This window comes from Vombatus ursinus, unplaced genomic scaffold (genome assembly GCF_900497805.2).
Source record: "Vombatus ursinus unplaced genomic scaffold, bare-nosed wombat genome assembly UNPS02004704.1, whole genome shotgun sequence".
Taxonomy (NCBI): Eukaryota; Metazoa; Chordata; class Mammalia; order Diprotodontia; family Vombatidae; genus Vombatus; species Vombatus ursinus.
The window spans coordinates 2,514,478-2,534,517 of NW_020944482.1; the positions used below are offsets into that span (position 1 = coordinate 2,514,478).

Genomic DNA, 20,040 nt, shown 5'->3' on the forward strand with positions numbered 1-20,040 from the left:
ACCTTGACCTTACAAAATACGCTTCAAAATCAGGAAAAGAAAAAGGTTTCACACTTAAAATTTGTGCCACATTGGAAAGGACTGGGAGAGAAATAGAGTATCAGGGTCAAAAGGGACCTTCTTAAAAGCTGTTTGGTTTATGCTCTTCATTTTTTTTTTGGCGAGGCAATTGGGGTTTAAGTGACTTGCCCAGAGTCACATGGCTAGGAAGTGTTACGTGTCTGAGGCCAGATTTGAACTCAGGTCCTCCTGACTCCAGAGCCAGTGCTCTATCCACTATACCAATCTAGCTGCCCCTGTCCTTTTCATTTTACATATGAGGAATTAAGGCCCTGAGAAGAGACATGATTTGTCCAGGTTCACAAAGTCGGTTAGTTCTCACATAGGGAGCACATTAACTGAAATCTAATGTACTCTCTGTGACTTTGGATAGTCATCTTTCTAGGCCTGTTTTCTGTAAAATGAAAGCTACAGAATCTAAATATTTTTATCTTCTTCCCTTCCCTCATGGAGGGATTATCTCCCCACCTTCCCAGTCCTAGGGATCCCCATGGCCGCTTCTTTGGGTTCCCAGAGGCAGAAACGAAGGGAATTGGATGCCCGACGAAGTAAGTGCAGAATCAGGCTGGGTGGCCACATGGAACAATGGTGTCTTCTCAAGAAGCAACTCGGTTTCTCCCTGCATTCCCAGCTTGCCAAGTTCCTGCTTGATAGGTCAGGAGGATCTCTGTTGGTCTATATAGAATACTGTGGGAGGGATCTGCAGTAGAGGTGTAAAGTATGTGTGTGGGTGGGGGGGGAGGCAGAAGAGGAATGAATTTGGATAAGGCTGGTAAGAGTTTGGTATTATTGGCACTTTTTTTAAATAAAAGTTTATTTTATTGAACTATTTATACACAGCATTGCATCCTGTTTTTCTTGTGTTAAGCTTGTCTCCTCAACTAGACTATAAGCTCCTTGGGGGCAGGGAACATTTCTTATGTCTTTATCCTCCCCAGGGCCTACCACCTACCGTGGTGCTGCTGTACAGGTGGTAGATGCTCAATAAATACTTGATTGACTTGAAATAAGGAGCTCACCTGACTCTTACCTCCTTTCCTTTGGCAGGTACAATTCTCCAGGCTGTGTGCTCTGTGCAGGTAGGTAGGGTAGAGTGAAGTCAGAGAAAGGAAAATATGTGGCGTGATAGAGACCCAAAGCTTTTACTAGGGTTGGGTTAGCAGCCACAGGAAACAACCAACAAACTGTACTCAGCAGCCAGAGTTAATTAAAAGCTCTAGTTAATTAAAATTAGTAGGTTGTATGTAAGTTTAAAGGGGATCTGCCTGAAGGGGATTCAAACATGTCTGAACTATATATAGTAGAAAAACAACTACTAGCTAAATTAGGAATCAGGATTAGGGTTTGAATTTTGACATTGGTTAAATTACCTTAACCTTTCTGAGTTTATGTTAATACTCATCTGTGAGATAAGGGGTTTGAACTTGATGACCTCTAAGGTCCTTTCCAGCTCTGAATCTATTATCCTGAGAAGAGAAGAGGAAAAGTGACCTGGGGAGCCAGGTAATTTGTGCTAATTTTACCATAAATGATCATTTAGATAAAATGGATGGGAGACTCCAGAAATGTTTTGTAGGGAGTGAAGGTAGTAGAGAATAGCATTCGTTGTAAAATATGGGCTCTCTGGAGGGTTCAGGGATAGGAGAGGGAGAGAGGGGAAGACTCTATGGTTAATATCAATTTCTCCTTTCCAGGCCCTGAGCCATCCCCCCCAGAGGGTCTCCAGTATCTGGTATTCTTGTCCCATGCCCACAGCCGTGAATGCAGCCTGGTACCAGGGCTTCGGGGACCAGGAAGCACAGATGGGGGGCTCATATGGGAGTGTTCAGCTGGTCATACCTTTTCCTGGGACCCATCCTCTGGCCCTGCACCCCTAGGATCCAGTCCTTCCTACATCCAGCACTCAGCACTAAGGAACTGGTGGACAAAGTCAAGGAGCTGGCAAGAACATGAAGGTGAACTGGGAAGAGGGGAAAGGGGCGGTGGGGGAGATCTCTCCTCTTCTCAGCATTGGACTCTTCTTCAGTTCCCCTCCTAGCACTTCTGTTGCCTCATCCTAGTTCTCTAATTTGTTTCCTGCCCCCCAATTTATCTTCTACTTTGATTCCTCCCACTCCCTTTGGCTCAACCCATTCCCTCCTGACCTCAGTGATTCTCCTCTTTGACCTCCACCTCCTTGATGACCATTTCATCTTTTTCATTTCAACTCTGACTTCTCTCCCTGTTTCATCCCACCCCCATCCCCAGCCCAGGTAACTGAGCACTATGACGAGACCCAAGAGTCTGGGATGCCCAGGTAAGTCCATGAAGAACTGGGGCCAGATTAGGAATGGAGGGGGTGGGGGAAAGGGTGTGAGAGATGATTAGGCTAGATTAGGAAAAAAATGAAGTGTGGGGGGGAATGAGTCCAGCCTTGACACCCCTTGGGAATGCAGGGGGGTGGCACCCCTACCTGAGACTTCCCTGTCCCATGGAGAAGACGAGGAAGAAGTAGAGGAAGAAGCCGATGATGAAGATGATAATCTCAGTGATGTCAGCCCTTGGACCTACAGCCCCTCTCCAGATTGGTAAATGCTGGATGAGAAGACAGGAATGAAGATTAGTAACTTGGGCAGACCTGGAGAAACCAGGGATGAGAGTTGACAAAGGAGTGAAGATATTTAAGATTTAAGGTCTAGGAAGGCAATGAAGAGAGAAGTTCTGTATTGGAAAGAGTAGGAGGAAGGTTAAGATGGTTGTCTGGAAGTAGAGGGCTTGAATGATAAGGAAAATTTGAGGAGAAAAGCTTATCGGAACTCTTGTGGGAATGAAATCAAAGTTTGGCAGTAGAGGTTGATGGTAGGGGTGAGAAAAGGTACTGGAAGAATGTTGGAGGTGGCGTGGGGCTGATGGGCTGATCAGAGACTGAGGCGGGTAGGAGTGGGGGTCTGATATTCCAAGTTTAGGATTCTGATACTCAGTGTGTAAAAAAAAGAGGCACGTGATGGGGTTTAGGTGACAGAGAGTGGTTAGTCATCTGATATCAGTCAGCAAGCATTTATTAAGTGCCTGCTATGTGTGCCAGGCACTGTGCTGAGTGATTGTCCCTTCCCTACCAGTGAACCAGATACATCTAGTCCCCTTCCACCTTACCTCCCCCCACTCAAAGAAGAAGAAATAACACCTCCACTCTCAAGTTCCCCCACTGCTGATTCATCAGAAACTGGAACACCCCATCCTGAAGATGACAGAGTACAGCCTGAGCTAGACAGAATACCCAAGTTGGGCCAAGGGAGCAAGACCCGACCCAGGTAAAATAGGCAGTAAACAAGGGAGGGCATTCTGGCAAGCCTCCCTTCCTGTGGAGCCTCCAGTGAAGGGCTGGAATAGATAACTTCTTCCTCATTTCTACCTCTGGAAACCTGTGATTCTTTGCTCCCCATCTCCCATCCCTCTTTATTCTCAAAGCAGACGACGACAACAAGGACCTCCTCCCATGCCTCTGGATGAGGACATAGCACAGATTGGTCCCAAGAGGATCAGGTAAGATTGATGAGGCTTGGGGATAGAGGGAGAAAGGTAGGGGTGATAGTATAGAGAGCCTTGGAAAACCTCATTTTCCTGCCTTGTCTTCCTTCAGAAAGGCTGCTAAAAGAGAGCTCCTTCCCTGTGATTTTCCTGGCTGTGGGAAGATCTTCTCCAACCGACAATACCTGAATGTGAGGCATAGAGAATGGGATGCTGAGTGGGAGATGGGATGGAATGGTTTGGGGAGAATGGGGTTAGGGGATTAGGGTTTGGGATTGAGAGGAGGACACCAGGAAAGGAGAAATACCAAGATTTTAAAAGCTTAATAACAACACTATATAATAGTTGTATTGCACTCACAGGTTTACAGGGTGCTTTACATGTAATATTATTTGGTCCTTACAAAAACCCTGTGAGAAAGGTGCTATTATTACACATTTTATAGATGAAGAAACAGATTTGAAGAAGTTAAGTGACTTTGTCCATTGCTACATAGTTAGCATCAGAGGTGGAATTTCACCTCAAGTCTTCCTGACTCCTACCAGCATTCTAGTCACTCTGCCACACTGCCTTTGGGAAGCACTAGACTAGGAATCAGATCTCTGTTTGAACCAGGAATGTGCTATTTACTGTGTGACCCCCCAGGGAAGTTAATGTATCTCTCTGGATACACTTCTTTATTTATATGAAAAGGAGTTATATGAGATTATTTGAATTCTGTGATTCTATATCAACAAACAGACTTTGTGGAAACAGGCAGAAAATCTAAGCCAAAAACATAAAATGTTTCAGTATCATTTCTCAAAGCTATAAGCAAGTGAAATACCTTAGGATTTGGTGGGAAAAAGAATACCGATGTCCTGTGATATGTCACTATAGAAATCCCATAGAGATGGGCAAATGGGAAGTAGTATTATATGTAAACGATATCATAAATAATAATAGGGTTAACATCTAAATCAGGGGTTCTTAACCTGGAATTTGTAAACTCGTTTTTTAATATAGCTAACATTTATGTAGTACTTTAAGGTTTTCAAAGAGCTATACAAGTATCATCTCATTTTGTAATATTTAGATAACTATTTCAATATAACTGGTTTCCTTACAGAGTTCCTTTGTAAACCTATGTTTTTTATTTTATTAATTTAAAAATGCAACAATAAGGGGTCCATAGGCTTCATCAAACTGTAAAAGGGATCTAAAACACAAGAAAGGTTAAGAACCCCAGATCTAAATGGATAAAAATAATCAGTGGAATCTCTGTGGGTGGAAATTCCATACATAAAATACGAGGCAGAGACCATGTTTTATGTGAAGGTAGTCAATGGCTAAGGTGAATTTAAGCTTATCTTCAAAATATTTTATTTCAGAGACATGAAAACTTCATTGCCAACTTTGGATTGCAAAAATAATAAGTGTATTTAGACAGTAAGGAGGGTCTGTAATAAGGTGTAGATTATAATAAATATAAAAAAAAGAAGACTCCCTGTTATTTATTAATGTCCTCCTACTTTTTTCCCTCTATAGCTTTTATATCTCCTACATCACTTAGCAATAGTAGGCATCTGTTCTGGATTCAATATATATTCATTAATTGAGGTATCATTTTGCAGTAGAAAGAGCACTAGCCTGGAAGACAAAATACCTTTTGTCATTAACTAGATATGAGGTCCTTTGGCAAATAAGTCACTTATCATCTCGGGACCTCAGTTTTCTCATTTGACAAATGGGGTAGTTGGACTAAATAATAATAACCCACATTTATAGCACTTTACAATTACAGAACTACAGAATTTGATGAAAGACCTTAGGCCATCAAATGAAAAGTAATCCCCACTATAACATCCTCAATTCAACTTCTGCTTGAAGACCTCCAAGGAAAGAGAACCCACCACCTCTCAAGGCAGCCCATTCCACTTTTACACAGTTCTAATGGTTAGGAAGTTTTTCCAACTTCAAGCCCCCTTGCAACTTCTGCCCATTCATTACTCCATGGTTCTGCTCTCTGGGGCCAAACAGAAGTCAAATCCCTCCTCCACATGACAGTCCTTTAAGTGCTTCTTCCTCTTCCCTAAACTAAATTTGTAACCCCAGTTCCTTCAACTGAAATCCCAAGGAGTTAGGGAGGAGGGTCAGAATAGCCTTGGGTTATTTTCTCAAGTGAGTAATCAAAGGCATTATAGAAGTGCTTGGTTTTCTGCCTGGGGATTTTAAATGTAAAATGCTAACTTGAATTCTATGGGGAAGGGGGAATAAACTCCCAATACACAAAGCTCCTAACAAAGAAGAAAGGCTTTATTTATTAATACAGATATGTATATAAACATATATGCATGTATATATTCTGTAGTCTGCAGAATCACTTTATTTACATTCCTCAGAGAGAGGAAGGGGAGCACTTGTACTTATAAAATCTCTAAGAAACAAAACTGTATCTTTACACACATAATAAGAATATAGAACAGAGATTAGACATTATAGAAAGCAGTGCAGGAGTTCTGTTGGCCCTATCACATAGAATCATAAAATATCATAGCTAAAAGGGGCCTTGGTGACAGTCCAGTTTGTGTGTTTGTCATGTAAAGAAACTGAAGCCCAGATAAGTTATGATTTGCTCTTGGTTATACTCTTTGGTAGCGAACTCTGACCAGGATGAGAAACCAAGCCCTTCAATTCCAAGTCCAGAGCCCCTGCATTCTGTAATCACTATTCCTTGTAGTTCACCTATAGCTACTTCCTGTTCCTGTTCATAGGGATAAGGCAAGAATATTTCCTTTTCTTATGGGCACTAGAATTACAACAGACTAGGAATTAGCCATTTATCAGATCCATCAACCTCACACTTCCTATTCTTATGTTGACAAATGATATAAGCTAAAAACATAAATGATTTCCAAAAGGGGAAGGGAAGAAAATGGAGGTTTTGTTGAAGACATCTCTAAACACAGAAGTTAACATCAAAAAAGACAATCGTGTCCCAAACATCTTTGTTGGTACCACACACAAAATATTGGGTTAGATGGATCATTGCTTTTGCTTAGTAATTCTTACGTCGTTTTAGGGACTGGGAAGAGGAGTAGGGTATGCTGATTGTGAAGGTATGGAGAATTGCAGAATTTTAAATAGTGGGTGTTTGGGAAGAAGTGCTGGGATTCAAAGATACTGAGGAACATGAACTAGGGTGAGATGGGAATCTCTGGTAGGTGGAGCTAGATGAGAGATAGGTTGGATAGAGGTGTCTCAAGGAAGGGCAGAGGGTGAGATTTAGTATAGAGAATTATGTATAAGCTGGAGAGGATTAATAGAGACCTGGTCCAGGGTTGTGTGTGATAGGATAGGTAGAGAAAGTGAAGATAGGACTTTGGATAAAACTGGGGATAAGGAAGGGAAATTTTCTGTTATTTATATTTAGAGGAGGATTTAGGGGTGGGGTAGTTTGAGAGTCTAGGCTGTGATACTCTATAGTGGGAGAAGTGTGCATGTGTTAGTGTTGAGGGAAGGGTGGTCTACCTCAGGGTTTGATATGGTGGGAACTGGTGGGGAGAGCTATACCTTCTCTTTCCCTCAATCACTATTCATTCTTCCTATGCCCAGCACCATAAAAAGTACCAGCATATCCACCAGAAATCTTTCTCCTGCCCAGAGCCAAGCTGTGGAAAGTCCTTCAATTTTAAGAAGCATCTGAAGGAACATGTGAAACTGCATAGTGGTAAGGACCACTCACTCAATTTGACAAGTAAATGCTTATCAATAAGCTCCTGCTGAGTACCAGGCACAGTGTTAAACACTGGGTACATAAAGTTAAAAAGAAAATAGTCCTTGCCCTCAAGGAGCTTTGGGAAGCCTTCAAGAATGAAATTGGGAGAAATTCTACTGGGGGAAAAAAAACAACATGAATGCAAATAATACAAAATATATATAAATTAAATACAAAGTAGTTTTGGAGTATAGAGTACTAAGAACCTGAGGGATCAGGAATAGCCTTGTGTTGGAGGTGATACTGAGCTGAACCTTGAAGAGCTTCCAAGAAACATAGGCCAGTAGAGTGTTAAATAGGGAGTAATATGAAATCAGTCTGGAAAGAAAGGCTGAATGAGATTGGGAAGGGCTTTAAATGCCAAACAGATAAGTTTGTATTCGGTCCTAGAGGAAATAGGGAGCTACTGCAACTTCTTGAGGAAGGGAATGGTGTGGTCAGATCTGTGCTTTGGGAATAGCAATATTATTATATAAGGAGGCAAATGATGACAGGAAAAACCTTCCTAAGAGAGATATCCAAAAGTGGAATGGGATCCATTAGAAGCCTTCAAAAGATCATTTGTGGTGTGTTTTTCCCATTCTCAATGATCTTTCAGAGGTCACAGGCAGAGGCTTAGAAGCATATCTGCCAATTCTTTCAGTATTTGTAGGTGTAGTTCTTCTGTACCAGGGTGTCTGTGCACTCTCTTACTTATTTAGGGTATTAACTTTCTATTGGCCATTTTTGTTTTGTCCTTTCAAATCCAAAGATTATTTTGCTTGGCAGAGAAAACAGAAGGAAAACAAGGTTGAGCAGCTCTTGCCTTTTCTCTATCAGTTATTATCCTAATTTATTTTGTCCTTTCTTTGATTCTCTTTGCTTTTCATTCATTTTCCCCAATATAGCTAAAAATAAAAACAAGAAAAACTTTTTTGTTGTCCTTACTTTCCTAAGCTTTCACTCACACTGAGAACTATGCCATGCTTTTGAATCCACCCTCTTTTACCTGTCCTTGCTGTACATTAAAATATCAGTTGGAATATATACTTGAATAAACATATTAGTCTTTTTAAACAATTCCCCTTTTCTCATGGGAATTTTCTTTTTTTTTTTACTTCAAATTTCATTCTTGAGGGCTTCCCACATTTCCTGGTCTGACTTCTGTAGAATTACAGACCATGCAGTCCTTTCTCTGAATCCTTTGAAATTTATCCTAAAAATCTCTACTAAACATCAGACTATTTCTGGTTTTACTCTTCTCTATCACAGACTCTGAGATATAAGTAGTCACTTCTCTGAAGGTTCCCACAGTTTCCACATCAGTTCCTTGTTTGGTGAAATCAAATCTAGAATAGAATAGAATTTCCCTGTGTTGGCTTCTTTACTTTATGAACGATGAAACTATCATTAAGGTACATTAAAATTCCACGAGATGTCTGTATAATTGAAGGGACATCCCCCTTCACCTATATGTGATGACTTTGTGCCAGACCCGTAATCTGTTTTCCAGTCTTTTCATCTACAGCTTTTTGTCCTTGTGGTCTGTGGTATGCTCTGATGATAGTGTTATTTCTCTTTCTTCTCCACTGATTTTTACTCATGTTTTCTACCATGTTGTTCCACACTGGTTCTTGTATTTCCATACATGAGTGTATTTTATGATATACAATACATAATTAATATATAACACAATATATAATTTTCCAGTGTCCCCTTCACTACTAGTCCCTGCTATACTACCCACTTCAAGTATCTATGTCTAGTTCTTCAGTTCCCAGTTTTTCCTTTCATTTCATACCAACCCCCAAACCACCCCATTTCCTCTACTTTAGTTTCCTTTCTAGTACCTAAATATCCATATAAATCCTAGTGTCTCCCTGCCTAGCATTCTCTCTTATCAGGAATCTAGTATCTTTTCTCTCTACCTACTGGGCCTTCACAAAGAAAGAAATACAGATGGCTGTATTTCAGGACAGGATAGGCAGAAGACACTAAGGGACCCTTCTTTTCCCCTGGAAGCTGAGGGGACAAGAAGGGTGTAGGGAATGATAATGATCTAGAAATTTACTCATGTTGAGTCCTTTATATTTTTTCAAGTACTTTCTCACCTCCTTAGACTCTCAAAACAACCATTTTTGGTAGGAAAAGTCCCTTTTTGAAAATTAAGGAAACGGATTTTCAGAGCAGTAAATTACTTGTCTGTGTTAGCATAGTTAAGAGCCAAGACTGTAACTGGAATTCCTTCAGCCAATAGTCTTTTCCTCTGAAGTTTCTCTGTAGCAGAATGAGAGGTATGGCTAGAGTAAATATAGAGCAATGTGGACAGATTCTGGGATGTCTCCTTTTGTGCTTTCAGATACTAGAGACTACATTTGTGAGTTCTGTGCCCGCTCCTTTAGAACCAGCAGCAACCTCATCATCCACCGGCGTATCCATACCGGGGAAAAACCATTACAGTGAGTAGAAAGGGTTGAGGTGAAGAGTGTGACGTACATGAGTCCTTGAAGGAACTGGAATCAAGATACCAGAATTCTGGGAGAAGAGAACTAGAGCTGGGGTCAAATGGAGAGACCTAGGGGCTGGAAGATAGGGGAAAGAAACTGGAGCTGTCAGCCTCAAGAAAGGATGAGGAAGGGGCAGCTAGGTGGCACAATGGATGAAGCACTGGCCGTGAAGTCAGTAGGACCTGAGTTCAAATCTGGCCTCAGACACAAAACACTCACTAGCTGTGTGACCCTGGGCAAGTCACTTAACCCCAATTGCCTCACCAAAACAAAACAACAAACAGATGAACAAGAAAGGCCAAGGAAGAGGTAGGTACTTGAAGGAAGGATGCTAGGGTCCAATCTATTCTAGCAATCATTTAAGCACTTATTATGCAAAAGGCACTAAACTGTGAGCTGGTAATACAAAGACAAAATGAAAAATAAGGAGAAAAAATATTGGGGAAGACAGAAAAAGCATATATTAAGCATTTACTATTTGGCAGCCATAGTGCCAAGTGCTGGGCATACAAAAACAAGCAAGTAAGAAGACCCTGTTCCCCAGCAGAGACCTGGTCAAAAGGGCAAAAGTTTAACTGTTAGAACCAAGGGTAGTGCCCGGGACAGGCTCTGATGAGTGGTATCTCACAACAATGATGCCTGGACTCTGAATAGGAATAAGAACTTGGGCCAAATGTGAGGATACCTGTATCCCTGCATCCCCAGAATTCTTGAGGGGAAGGACCACTTGGGAAATGTTAAAGGCTAAAGGAATGTGTAGGTAGCAGAAAACATCTGTTCTTTGAGGGGAGATGGTTAGGACCAAGGAGGGGCTTAGGATAATTTGGTTTTAGGATGACCTGGAGGATTAAGACTGGGTACAATGCTAATGTTTTGAAGGGTTGGTGGAATTGGGGGATGTGCAGTCTAATTCCTGACCCCTCTCTCCCTGACTGCAGGTGTGAGATCTGTGGCTTTACCTGCCGCCAGAAAGCCTCTCTGAACTGGCATCGACGCAAGCATGAGGAGGCTGCAGCAGCTTTCCAATATCCCTGTGAGTTCTGTGGCAAACGATTTGAGAAGCCTGACAATGTCATTGCCCACTGCAGCAAGAGCCACCCTGCCCATCGTCCTGGCCCTGGCTCAAGCCCCACCCTCTCAGAGCCTTACCCTTCACCCACTGTCTCTAGTTCTACTTCTACCATTTTGGAATCTAGCCTTTCATGTGAGTCCCAGAAGTCTCCCCCCTTGGATTCCAGCCCTTCCTCACAGATCCAGAGGAATCAGACGTCAAGGTGTTAGGAAGCAAAGTGGAAAGTGGGGTGGGGAAAGGTAAGAAGGCTTTCAGGGTGACAGTATAAGTACATTGGTGCCAGTCATACCTTTAAGGGGAGTTAGAGGACTGGATTGCCTTGCTTCCTACTGCTAAGAATGCAATAAAATGATTATTTTACATATATACTTAGTTGAGATTGAGTTTTTTAATTGTTAGGAAACTGAGCTGTTAGAATTGATTTCCACAGGAAGCTATTTACTGGAGTCCCTTGAAGAAGTGAGGGGTCTTTTTTCTAAATACCCTAAGCCTCAACAACAATCTTACCTGCCACTCATCCCTGTTAGGGGCCCAATTTTCCTTTCAGGACCTACACATTTAGTTTCCAGTTCTTCCCCATATGTCTTTTCAGAATGCCTTCCTTTCTGGAGGAGGTAAAGAAAGGCCCAGAAGAGGGGGAAAATAATAGAAAATCTAGAAAATGGGTTTTGGAAGAGGTAGAAGATGAAGCATTAAGGTATGACTTCAGGAGGTACTTTAGGGGGCTGTAAAGCAGGAAATGGGAGAAGGTTGACCAAAAGTGTACAGCTTCTCTCTCCCAAGGACATTTGTTGGTTTGAGAGAATGGTGTTAGTCTAGGCTATGGGAAAGAATGTCTGATGTCAAGAAAGTTCTTTAAACACTTAAGTGTGCGCATAACTTATACTTTAAATTCCTATAGATTTCAATAACCAAGGCTTGAGGCATCAGGAACAAAAAAACAACAACATTTATTCTAATTACCAATTACAGGGAGAAAGGGATGTCTAGGGGTTTCTTCTGGTTTTCTCCATTTTTGTCCCTCTATCCTCTTCAGTCTCATTAAGGATAAAGACTGGCTGCCAAGATGCCACCAAATTAGCCTTGCAAATTACAAACACTTCCATGCTCCAGTGGGGAATCATAACTGAAATATATGATAAATTCTTGGCTTATCCACCTTCCTCTTAATACATGAGGGACCCCAGCTATCAATCTTGGGAGTGCAGGAGTTGAGTGTGCCAACACATAGTATTTTGACTGAACCAGGATTCTTGAGGGGAAGGAGTATTGTTTGCAAGGAACCTCATGCAAAGAACCTTTATCCCTTCCCTTCAATTTTATTGGTATAAGGCTATTTCTGACATGCACTGGTTTGTACTATTTTGCCATGTGGGAATATTTTGGAGGTCTCTTTCCAGGTCTTTTATATTTTCACACCTACCCTTCTCATCCCTTGTATTTCACGCACACCTCATTCTCTCAATTTTCTCTTTCCATTAACCCCACAGAAATAGAGAGACCAATATACATGGAAATAGGGAAAAAGAAAGAGAGCAGAGATAAGAGAAATATAGAAGAGGGGTAAGAAAAGACAGAAAGCAAAAGAAAACCAGGCATCAAGGACAATTGGAGACATAGGAATTCTGAGAGGTGAGAAAAGACAGAATGAAATAAACATAAAGATGTAGACAGAAAAAGGAGATGAGGCATAGACAAAGAGGAAACAAACAGGCCAAGGTAAAAAACACTGTCCTTTAATAATGTGACTGGGATCTCTCTCCCATCCAAGCAGAGAGGGTTAATTCAACCTAACTTCCACTACATCCACTGATACCTATACTACTACAGAGAGATAATTCAGATAGGAATATGAGGAAGTGTAAAGATACTAGAAGTGTGGCAAAGTACATACCCAGAAAAAGAAAGGTGACAAATAAGACAAACATTGGGATACAGAAAACTAAAAAAGGAAGACTAATAGCAAATGAGGAAAGAGACTGAGAATGCAGTGAAAGAAGATATACACAGGAAGGACAGGAGAAGGCAGAGAAAACTCAGACCCACTACTATCTTTTCCCATTATTTAGTCAAAACTTTTCCCCAGACTTCCTTTTGGGAGGGTAGAGAGAAAGTGATTTAGTGTTTTTTACTTAGGAACCTCAGTACCTCTCTCCTACTCCTGTCACCCTCAGGCCTGACTTCTCTTGGCCAGAGTCTACTGAAAAGATCAGGGTAGGTGCTATCCCAACCAACCCACCTGCAGTGGCTCCTGCAGCGGCCCTGGCACGAGCATGGGCCCTCTGGTGCTGTGACAGTGATCGGCTATGGCTAAAGCACTTCCCACATTCAGCACACTCTGAGGGGCGTTCACCCTGGTGGGTCTTTCGGTGCAGCGCCAGTTTGGAGCCAACACTGAAACACTTGCCACATTCAGGGCACTTGTGAGGCTTGTCACCAGCGTGGTTCCTCTTGTGAACATTTAAGTTGGAAATACATGTGAAGAACTTGCCACACTCCTCACATCGATATGGCTTTTCCCCTGTGTGGGTACGCTTGTGCTTTGTGAGGTCTGAGCGATCACTGAACCGTCGGCCACACTCTTGGCAAGGAAAGGGCTTTTCCCCAGTATGAATCCTTTGGTGAACAATCAGGTCTGACCGTTGCCCAAAGCTCTTGCCACAGGTGGTACACTGGTGTGGTTTCTCTCCCTTATGGCTTCTCCGGTGCCTCATTAGTGTGGAACTTTCACTGAACTTCCGCCCACAGTCTGGGCAGGCATAAGGCTTCTCCCCTGTGTGAATTCGGTGGTGTCGTACCAGGGTGGCACTCTCTGTAAAGCACTTTCCACACTCAGGACACTTGAATGGTTTTTCCCCTGTGTGTGTCTGCCGGTGTCGTGTCAGGGTTGAGCTTTTACTAAAGCTCTTTCCACACACGTTGCACCGGTGGGTTCGGGTCATCCCATGTGTCTCCTGGTGAGCCTGGAGCTCTGATGCCCGCCTAAAGACTTCTCCACACACAAGGCACTTGTGGGCTCCCTCCAGCTTGGCTCCACTACTTCTCTGACTGTGGCTTCGCTTCTGGTGTGCAGAGAGCTGTTCCCCATTGTCAAATGCCCTTCCACACTGACTGCACTTACAGGGCTTTCCAGCCTCATGGACACGATGATGTTTCAGCAGACCTGAACTACTTCGGAAGTCCCGATGGCACTCGCTACACTGATAGGATTTTTCCTCAGGGTGCAATGGGGCAGGTAGGATAGGCCCTGTATGAACAGTAAACCTATCTCCACTGGCTTCTGGGCCTTTAGGAAGCTCACCTGCAGTGAGAGCATTAGAACCACTATGGGTCCTCTCATAGTGGAAGACATAGGCACTCTGACGGAAATTTTTTCCACAGACAGGGCATCGGTAAGGCCTTTCACGAGGGTGATGTCGCTGGTGACAGTAGAGGGCAGAACGATAGGGAAAGCGTTTCCCACAGGCATGGCATTTGCAGGGCCTGCCTCGAGTATGGGTACTCTGGTGCAGATCTAGATAGACACTTTGATGGAAGCTCTTTCCGCACTCATTGCAGATATAGAGAGTCTCACCAGCATGTGTGCGCTGGTGGGCCCTAAGCTCTGCATTTTGTGCAAAACCCTTACCACACTCTAGGCATCGGTAGCAGCAATCCCCGGCATGTGTGCGCTGGTGGAGGTGCAGCACTGAACTGTAGCGGAAGCTCTTGTTACACTCAATGCATTTATAGGGCTTCCCTGCTCCATACATGGCTGGAAAGGGATGGGTAGAATACCAGGAAACAAATGATTTCTGTAACTGGATTCTGGAGGAAAGGGGGTCGGCCAGTTAGAGGAGGTATGTGGGGGATACTTTCCTCTGCACTCTGAGGGGTGAGTGCTAGTAGTGTTCTTTCCTCCAACACTGAACTTTCTGGTGGTAGGGAACCTGAGGAAGTGGAATGTTCTGTGTAAGCTTTTTCCTGGTTGCCTAAAAGCAGAGATGATAATTGGGTAGGGATAGATGTAAACTTTCCTTGCTTTCTGGAGGGACTGTGGACAAGAATGATATTCTCCTGATAAACTTAATTTTCTTCTTAGCTGAAAGGTATTTGTCCACTTGGAAACTCTTCTGCTTGGAATCTTTATTTTCTTTCTATCATTGTCAGCTGCCGCGGTTGTTCTTTCATGGATTTTCTTCCCTATAAGGCTTCGGGGGTGAACTGGTGTACCCTGGAGAAGAATGAGAGAATCTAGCTCAACAGTGCAAACTAATACATAGGTGCTGAGGGACATGGATTAAAAGTGAAATTAAACTTCCTTGAGATGTGTTTTGATAAAAGTTAGGAAGGCAAACTATAGCTCCAAACTGGACCCAGCATAGTGAATATATTCCTATTGAATACAGGCAATATAAGGGTAACATGGCAGACTTGGATACACTAACTATAGGAGTGTAGCCAAATCTCTCTTAATTTTTGACTCTTTTTTTAAAAAAATTATTAAATGTGAATAATGTCCTCTGCAGCTCAAATGATATAACATGTTTTGTATAAGTATTAAAGCACTATATCAAAAGCAGTTGTTATTATTAACAGGAGGCAAATTAAAAATCTGTTTATAATTTAGGAGATGCTTCATCATCCTTCAGTCATCTTACTGATGAGCCTCTCTAATTTAGTTAGGCTAGGACAAGGCTAAGCTTGAAGCCCTTCCATGCTGGCACAACCTGTCAAGCTTTCTTCTATCATTCCTTTGAGAGTCCAGAGTCCACACTATAAATAATAAGATATTTGAATAAAGCTTCTGTAGAGTTGTATTGCTATAACTCAAATTATATTTATTTTAATTAGATTTATTTATTTTAAACTCAGCTGATTCAAGCTTAACTTCAGATCATATTAAGAAATTTAACCCAAAGCAAATAGATGCTCAAAATTGTGAATTTCATGGACAATTTCATGTATTTATATTCACCTCTAAATTATCCATGGATGAATCAATGAAAAAATTTTTACTTGGTTAACTTCTCCTAGCAGCATGCTAGTTTGATTCCCCATAATACTCCATTTGGGTCCTAACCCTAAATTATGCTCTTGATTCAAAGACTCATTGAATTTTAGAGCTGGAATGGACCATCTGGTCTACCACCTTACTTCCCCTACTCCCTCCAACCCCTATCCATTCATTTTATAAATAAGCAAAAAGAGACCAGAGATGCTATGACTTGCCCCGTCAGCTAGCCCCACTCCCACAGAACCCCTGAGTGAAGGATGGCCATATAGCCAATATATAGCAGTTTGGATTAGTCTTGTCCCAGCTCCTTTATCTCTCAGTTCCTCAGGTCTGAACCAGGCTGGAATTCTATGAGAATGTACAAAAAGGCATGTGCCTTAGAAAATAATCTGAAAAAACAAATAAGCACACAAATTCATTCAAACCAAATATAATTTCTAAAATATCCTAACTTTTGCTTCCTTAAATTAATGTGAATAATCTAGTGGTGATTATTATAGAAAAATTTAATTAATTTGGAACAAACTGGGTGACAGATGAAGAATTATCTGGTTAAGATTAAATTTTTTTATTATTTTAAAAGATGTACATTTGTTACTTGGGAATATTGTACATATAAACTAAGATATAATGGCACTATTAAGTAAATAAAGTATGTTTTTTAAAATGTAATATCCCATTTATAATGGGCTTACAACAAAACCCTAAGTTTTACTACTTTTCTAGTCTTTTCCTTAACAGGCAAATCATATCTTATAATGAGATTTTAAAATGTATATATAAGATTTTATTATATTTGTGAAAAGTTAGTTTGAAGTTAAATTATTTCCCTTTTTTTCCAAGTTGCAGCACTTTTACTTTCCTGCTTTAGGCTCAGAGGCCGGTGCTTAATAGTTTATTGACTAAGCATGGATTAAGCATGCCTCTGGCCCCTTTGATTAAGTTAAAATGTTTTTCATGTTAATTATTTCCTGTGCTTTCATAAAATCCCTGAGAGGTGGAAGAAAGGGTCCAGAGACTTAGGGTGAATATTCTAGAAAAGTTATTTATTGGAATGATAACTAGATCTGGCTCTGAAGACGTATGTGAATAAAAGAAGGCTAGAAATACAGCAGGTTTAGGACATTTTGAAGGATGTTTCATACTAGGTTGTTAAGAAATGACTGAAATAGGAATAAAGTCTAATTCACAGCACAGTCTTGGGGGACTTTTTATAACAGGAGATTTATAATCCGAAACCCTAAAGGATTGTGGTTAATTTTACTCAAAAGAAAGGGGCAGATGCAGTGATTTTTCAAGTTTTCTCATCCTTACATTCCCAGAGAAAGAGAAATGAAACGGGGGGAGGAGTAAGAATACAGTCCCTTAATTACCAATTTGATCTCTATTTCCTGGATTCTTCACATCCTCTTCTCTAACACTTTTCTTTGCAATCACAGTTGACTCCTACCCAGAGGTGAAGAGGCAGAATGCCCCAGTAATTAATTTGGAAGATTTACATTTTTTGGTGAGGAAAAATGAATCTTGAATGCCTGGAAATAATGGAGATTTATTGTACTTTCCTAGGATTTTTGGTAAAAGGTAAATAGGAGTTGAAGTTCATTTACATCTCCTCTTTTCCAGCTTACCTCAATTCACTTCAACATTTGAACTATAAATAACTATAAGGCACTTTCTCACTATCGATATTCTCTATGAAGGGTAAAAAAAAATCTCAAAAGAATTCAGTTGAATTCCCTGCTAAGAATTAAGAGGAGAAAATGGGATACAGTGAGAAATACATCTCCAGTTTCATTTTTTTTTTATGTGCCTAGTTGTGTTGTACCTGAGCTTTTTAATCTTATGGACTTGGAGGTAGTCCTCAAGCTGTATTATAATTTTACAAATTTCCCTCCCCCACTCTCTTCCTTTCTTCAGACCAAAGGGGCTGCTTAGGAATGTGAGGGTGTCGGATTGTTTTTCATCTCTTTTAGTTCCCTCCCCTCTATCCCTAATGCCCCCGCCTCCCACCCCCAGGAAAAAAACAAAAACAAAACAACTCACCGGTGCAATTAGTAAGGCCCAACTTTGATGACAAGTGGTCTTGGGGTGGGACCAGATAAGGAGAAGGGAAGGGAATAAGAGAGTCACTGCTTAGTGCCTCTTTGACTCCTTGTCTCGATGTCCTCAGTGTCCAGAACAGGAAGTCTCTAGCAGGAGCTCCTTCCTGTCGGACAGTCTGGGGCCGCTCTAGGATATGGGACTTTATAGGATCTCAGACACCTTAACCCTTTGCAGCCCTGGACTAGAGAGCAATAAAAAGGCCTAGATGGGTTGAGAATTTGAGGGTAAGTTTAAAGGAGGGGCAAAAGAGGGAATAGAAAACTGGACTGTGGATGCTGCAGAATTTTTTTAAATCTTGGGTGCCACTGAATAGTGGCTCTCAAACCAGACAGTTTGAGAGAAAAGAAAGGGATTTAGGAAAAGGGAATTTTTCCTTAACATCCCCATGCTACTCGCCTCCTCCAACCTAAACTATAATTAGGGAAACGCTAAAGATTCAAACTGTAACTTTCCCAATTTTAAAGTTCAAATCCTACAAAGATTAAGAAGCTCATTCCTCCCAACCAATGGCTAGAGAGCTGGGGGTGCAAATACTTAATGCTTAATAAAAAGCAACAGATTCTGTTTGCCTATTCCCATTTACCTCAAACCCAAAGTTAAATGCTTATCTTGGGGTAGGATCATTTGTGGAATTTAGAGGACTTGAATATATCATTTGTTTAATTTTCCAACAAAGCCAGGTCTTACAGACTCTTCCAAATCTCTCTCTTGCCCTCTTTGGTTGCAGAACCAGTCTGGTATCTTTAAAGAAGTTAGTGTGTTGGAAATGGGAGAATAGTCTTCCCTTTTCTCCCTAACCCCCAACTTGCCCCCTTCAAATACCTTTTAGGGATTTGATAATAAAAATAAATGATCCTAATTTTCCTCCTGGGAGTTTTACCTTAACTCCTCCCAAGAGTTTTTAATAATAGGTAATATTTATATAGCATTTTACATAGATTGTCTTACCAAAACAACCTTCTGAAGTAAATGCTATTATTATCTTCATGTTGCAGATGAAACAGTCTCTGATAGGTTAATCAACTTTTTAGGGTCACACAGCTCGAAAATGTCTAAGGTAGCATTTGAACTTAAGTGACTTCCCTGAGCATCACAACGTTAATAAGTATCAGTGGTGGTTTCCAGGTTCCTTGACAGAAGTCACCACTGTTCAACTGAATCTAGTCCAAAGCCCTCATTTTTGCCTCTGAGATCCTGTCACCCAAAAACTCAGTATCCCCATGGTTGCAAGTGGTAACAGCTGAGTTCAAATCCACACCTTCTGGGTCCAAATACTATCCTCTTTGCACTACACCAGTTGACCTCCCTCCATTATCCTTGTCCCAAATTTTTGGGAACCTCGAAGAAACCTCATCTGCATAATCCCTATGATGTTCATCAGCAGTTCTATTCTTAATAAGTGATTTTTGATAGCCAGAGTCTGCCACCCATTTTTCTTGAATTCAGATGTTCTACTTCCCCCTGGCACGAGAGCAAGAATCTATTATTTACTGAGTAACCACCACAAGTGTTATGCACACAAGAGACCCAATAAATAATTGGGGTATTTTATTGTCGAAGTTGGAGTGGTATTTGACTGGGAGGAAGAGAATTTGAAATTATTTGTTGACTACTTGCTATTGTCTGGAGGTAGGGGGAGGAGATAGGAATCTAATCAAATTCTCCAGAAGTCACTAACAATACTGTATGTTTGCATGGATTTTTACAACACAATCACATCCAAAAACACCTTTAATCTTTCTAACGGCTCTTTCAGGTAGGCAGGACATTCTATTTCAGAGACCCAACTCAGAAAGACTATAAATGATTTAGTCCAAAATCACAAAGCAAGTTAGTGACAAAACTGGGATTAGAAACAGGGCTTCACTTACATGACCCCTCCCTCCAGCCCTTTACCCCACCAAATTCAGTTACTTAAGAAAGTAATGTTGGGGAAAAGGATCAGTTCTCCTTATTCACAAACCATAAAGTTATTAATATTCCCTTGGGTTACTCAGACTCCTGCTCCGTCGTGTGTGTGTGTGTGTGTGTGTGTGTGTGTGTGTGTGTGTGTGTGTGT

At 41.3% G+C, this 20,040-nt stretch overlaps 2 protein-coding genes across 9 annotated transcripts in view; one reads left to right on the forward strand and one right to left on the reverse strand.

Moving 5' to 3' along the window:
* Positions 1-11,246, forward strand: part of ZNF692 (zinc finger protein 692) — an 11,774-nt gene extending 528 nt beyond the window's left edge. Inside the window, exons 2-12 of one of the 6 annotated variants that reach the window (XM_027840381.1) lie at positions 514-714; positions 1,108-1,139; positions 1,755-2,015; positions 2,308-2,356; positions 2,496-2,627; positions 3,159-3,350; positions 3,508-3,582; positions 3,680-3,758; positions 7,162-7,276; positions 9,663-9,762; positions 10,749-11,246. In XM_027840381.1, coding sequence (XP_027696182.1) covers positions 551-714; positions 1,108-1,139; positions 1,755-2,015; positions 2,308-2,356; positions 2,496-2,627; positions 3,159-3,350; positions 3,508-3,582; positions 3,680-3,758; positions 7,162-7,276; positions 9,663-9,762; positions 10,749-11,091 — 1,542 coding nt within the window. In that variant the 5' untranslated portion in view covers positions 514-550 and the 3' untranslated portion in view covers positions 11,092-11,246. Of the gene's footprint in view, positions 1-249; positions 715-1,107; positions 1,140-1,754; positions 2,016-2,307; positions 2,357-2,495; positions 2,628-3,158; positions 3,351-3,507; positions 3,583-3,679; positions 3,759-7,161; positions 7,277-9,662; positions 9,763-10,748 lie in introns of those variants that run through there. The other 5 variants (XM_027840387.1, XM_027840372.1, XM_027840396.1 and 2 more) reach the window with 5 other exon arrangements.
* A 562-nt stretch (positions 11,247-11,808) lies between these two features.
* ZNF672 (zinc finger protein 672) overlaps positions 11,809-20,040 on the reverse strand; it is a 9,668-nt gene continuing 1,436 nt past the window's right edge. For 2 of the 3 annotated variants that reach the window (XM_027840356.1, XM_027840364.1), the window contains exon 2: positions 11,809-15,095. In XM_027840356.1, coding sequence (XP_027696157.1) covers positions 13,024-14,634 — 1,611 coding nt within the window. In that variant the 5' untranslated portion in view covers positions 14,635-15,095 and the 3' untranslated portion in view covers positions 11,809-13,023. Of the gene's footprint in view, positions 15,096-17,921; positions 18,071-20,040 lie in introns of those variants that run through there. The other variant, XM_027840360.1, reaches the window with a different exon arrangement.